General features: G+C 44.8%; 1 protein-coding gene across 1 annotated transcript in view; it reads right to left on the reverse strand.

Moving 5' to 3' along the window:
- LOC104842721 (neural-cadherin-like) overlaps window positions 1–2892 on the reverse strand; it is a 66118-nt gene that overhangs the window by 62388 nt on the left and 838 nt on the right. Inside the window, exon 2 of the mRNA XM_010585235.1 lies at window positions 2715–2847. Coding sequence (XP_010583537.1) covers window positions 2715–2847 — 133 coding nt within the window. The remainder of the gene's footprint in view (window positions 1–2714; window positions 2848–2892) is intronic.

Here is a 2892-nt window from a genome sequence, read left to right on the forward strand (position 1 = left end):
GGGGGCAGCGGGCGAGTGCAGGTGGGGGGGGGGGGGGGGGGGATCAGTTTTTCTTCCTAGATATGTATTAGTACCACTTGTGCCAACGTGCTTTTAAGCATTCTTTACTACTTTAGATAAGCAAGTGCACATTACAAATTAATCATAATAAACTAAGCTGAAAAGATAAAGGACAAAGAGAGTAGACTTCATATGCTAAAGCATCTAAAAATCTTGTCTCATCTTTGACACCATTGCCTGGGTTGAAGAGGAGAATAATGACAGAATTAATTACTGGTTAATTTCCAATTCTCAGCTACCAGACAACAAGAATTAGGGGGTGTAGAAAATTAAAAATATATTAAAGGAATTAATACAACTTTATACCACTTGAACATAAATCAATATCTGATACTATAAGCTCTAATACCAGAAAACCGTAGCTGCGGGAGTATTTATGGTTATGTACAATGTAAAATAAGCCAGCACAAATGTTAAAAGCAAAGCAAACAAACTAGAGAAAGAACCTTAACTTACGCTTTTATTCACAACAAAATTCAGTGTAACCATCTCCATGCTTTAATTCATACTGAGAGCTCACTTCTGTAAATACTGGGTTTTTTCCCTGGAGCTTTTGCAATCTTCGGTATCTTCCTTATTTCAGACTAATTAAAACACCTAGTTCTGCTAGCCATCTTTCTCCCTCTCCTATCCCATCCTCTTGGTTATCTTTTCTCACATTACTGAAGTTTAGATCCTGAGTAAGGAAAGAGGCATAACTTTCTAAATATGTTTCAAATACCTATGTATTTTAACTCCTATAAAATGAGTGTTTTTGAGGTGTATTTTTTAATTTAGGCTGCTTTAAACAAAGAAACTTTAAATCACCAGCATCTAAAGTACGCTATTTGTACTGTCCACAATTAATTGCCATCCACCTAGTCTCCGAGAGTCAGAATCTAGTTCTACATATTTCTCAGAGATTGTATCTTACAACTTCATACTACTAGCAGTAATATATCAAGCGGGTGGAAAACACTCCAAACTATTTAGTAAAACTACAAGATGGTGAAAAAAAAAACTCTGAAAATAAGTTAAAGTTGCTTCATTTTCTTTTTAACTGGGTTAAGCAAGCATTGCTTTGGAAAAGAAATCTCTGGCACGACAGAGTCACAAGCATTGTTCCAGGCAATCTCAGACTCCTATATTCAGGCTAGATAAGAGCGAAAACTAAAAACCATCACAAAGGTGAGACTAGCAGTAACCAGGGGCAAGGTTAGCTACCACTCTTCCAACAACATCTTCTTGATCCTGACAGAGGGACCTGTGACACCAACAAAGGGCTGGAAATTGAGCTACACGACAGAGTGGGTGGACACCCCAAAAGCATACTCAGATTGACCCGACAGATTTTGTCACTGCCTCCGAGTAATGACATCCCCTTTGGCACGAAGCCTTGCTCAGGATTGAGTAGCAAAGATAGGACACAGAACATGTTTGTATTTTGGAAATTGGCCTATCAACCTGGTCAGCACCCAAAGCTCCAGCTGGAACACAGCATAAAGCCAGTACAAGTGACTGACATCAATATGCTACAGCGATAGGTGTGACAAAAACCAAGTGAGAACAAGAGAAGGATCTGAGTGAGAGTTGTTCCTCAGGTCCCAAATGAAATGAGTTGGTGATCTAGCCCGCTTCACAGAGGGAAGTATCCATGTCACTGAAACTGTCAGCACTAATTAGAATCCCTGCTGGCATCCTCAGGGATTTAACAGACACTGAGGAATAAACTGCCTCACTCCTATGGGCTGCCCCTCAGCCAGAAAACAGAAGAGATGAGGGGAAGGAATAGCATGGGAAGCTTTTCATCCCTCCCGCCTGCACTGCTCTGTGGCTAACAAGTTGCTCTAAGCAGTTGCACTGCTGAGAAGTTAATAATTTTCACAAGAACTAGAAGTCACGTAATGCAAACACCTTTCTAAACCTTTCCAAGATGAAATCAAGCCAACCAACTCATTTCTGCTGACACAATTTTCTCCAGAATGCTCATGACAGTCTTCAGAAGAACATTGTTAGAATCGCAAATAACATGAAAACAACAAGACACATGGTGAACGCACACACATATAAAACTCACATCACGCTTGTGAGTCAAACATGCTTAACTTCAGTAACGACTCAAAACTCTGTGACTTCAGCTGCATGCTTCGAGTTAAGCATTTACAGGATGAGAGCTATGGGAGGCTTTAGAAACACTTGTGCGTAAGCAGCATGGCATATCTAACATGCTTTGTCTCAACGCGTGTATAACGTAAATAACACTCTTTGGTTACGCTACCCATTTTCCACGCTGCTCGTTAACGACTAAGAATTTCAGCAGGTGAGCTAGTTAAATTCTGATAAGCACCTTACAGCTCCAAGCACTTCGCATAGCAGCGCGGTCCACGTTCACTAACCTGCGCAAGGCTTCTTGCTCCCTGCAGTGTTTTAATGCTAACGATTTACGCGCCTGACAGACCGAAACTACGTTCCACGAGGTAAGGGCGCACGGCACCTGACGCTTGCTGCCACCAGGGGACTTTTCACTCCTTAAAACACCAGCCATCCCCCAACTTACTACCGGGACGAGGCCGCTTAACTCGGTAGAAGCCGCAACTTTTTTAGCGGCTGCAGCCGCGGGGGCGAGCGGGGCAAGCCCGTGCCCGCCGGCAGCCCTCACCCTCGCCCTCACCTACCTCGGCGCTCCCGGACGCGGACGACGAGCTCGCAGGCGGCCGCCGCCTCCCGGTCGAGGGCCGCGGCCAGCGTCACCTCGCCGCTCTCCCGCTCCACGCGCGCCGGCGACTCCTCGACGGGCGGCGACACCAGCTCGAACCAGGCGGAGGCGAAGGGCGCCGGGGCCAGCGTCGCCAG

Source organism: Haliaeetus leucocephalus, unplaced genomic scaffold (genome assembly GCF_000737465.1).
Source record: "Haliaeetus leucocephalus isolate CR32 unplaced genomic scaffold, Haliaeetus_leucocephalus-4.0 Scaffold92, whole genome shotgun sequence".
NCBI classification, from domain to species: domain Eukaryota; kingdom Metazoa; phylum Chordata; class Aves; order Accipitriformes; family Accipitridae; genus Haliaeetus; species Haliaeetus leucocephalus.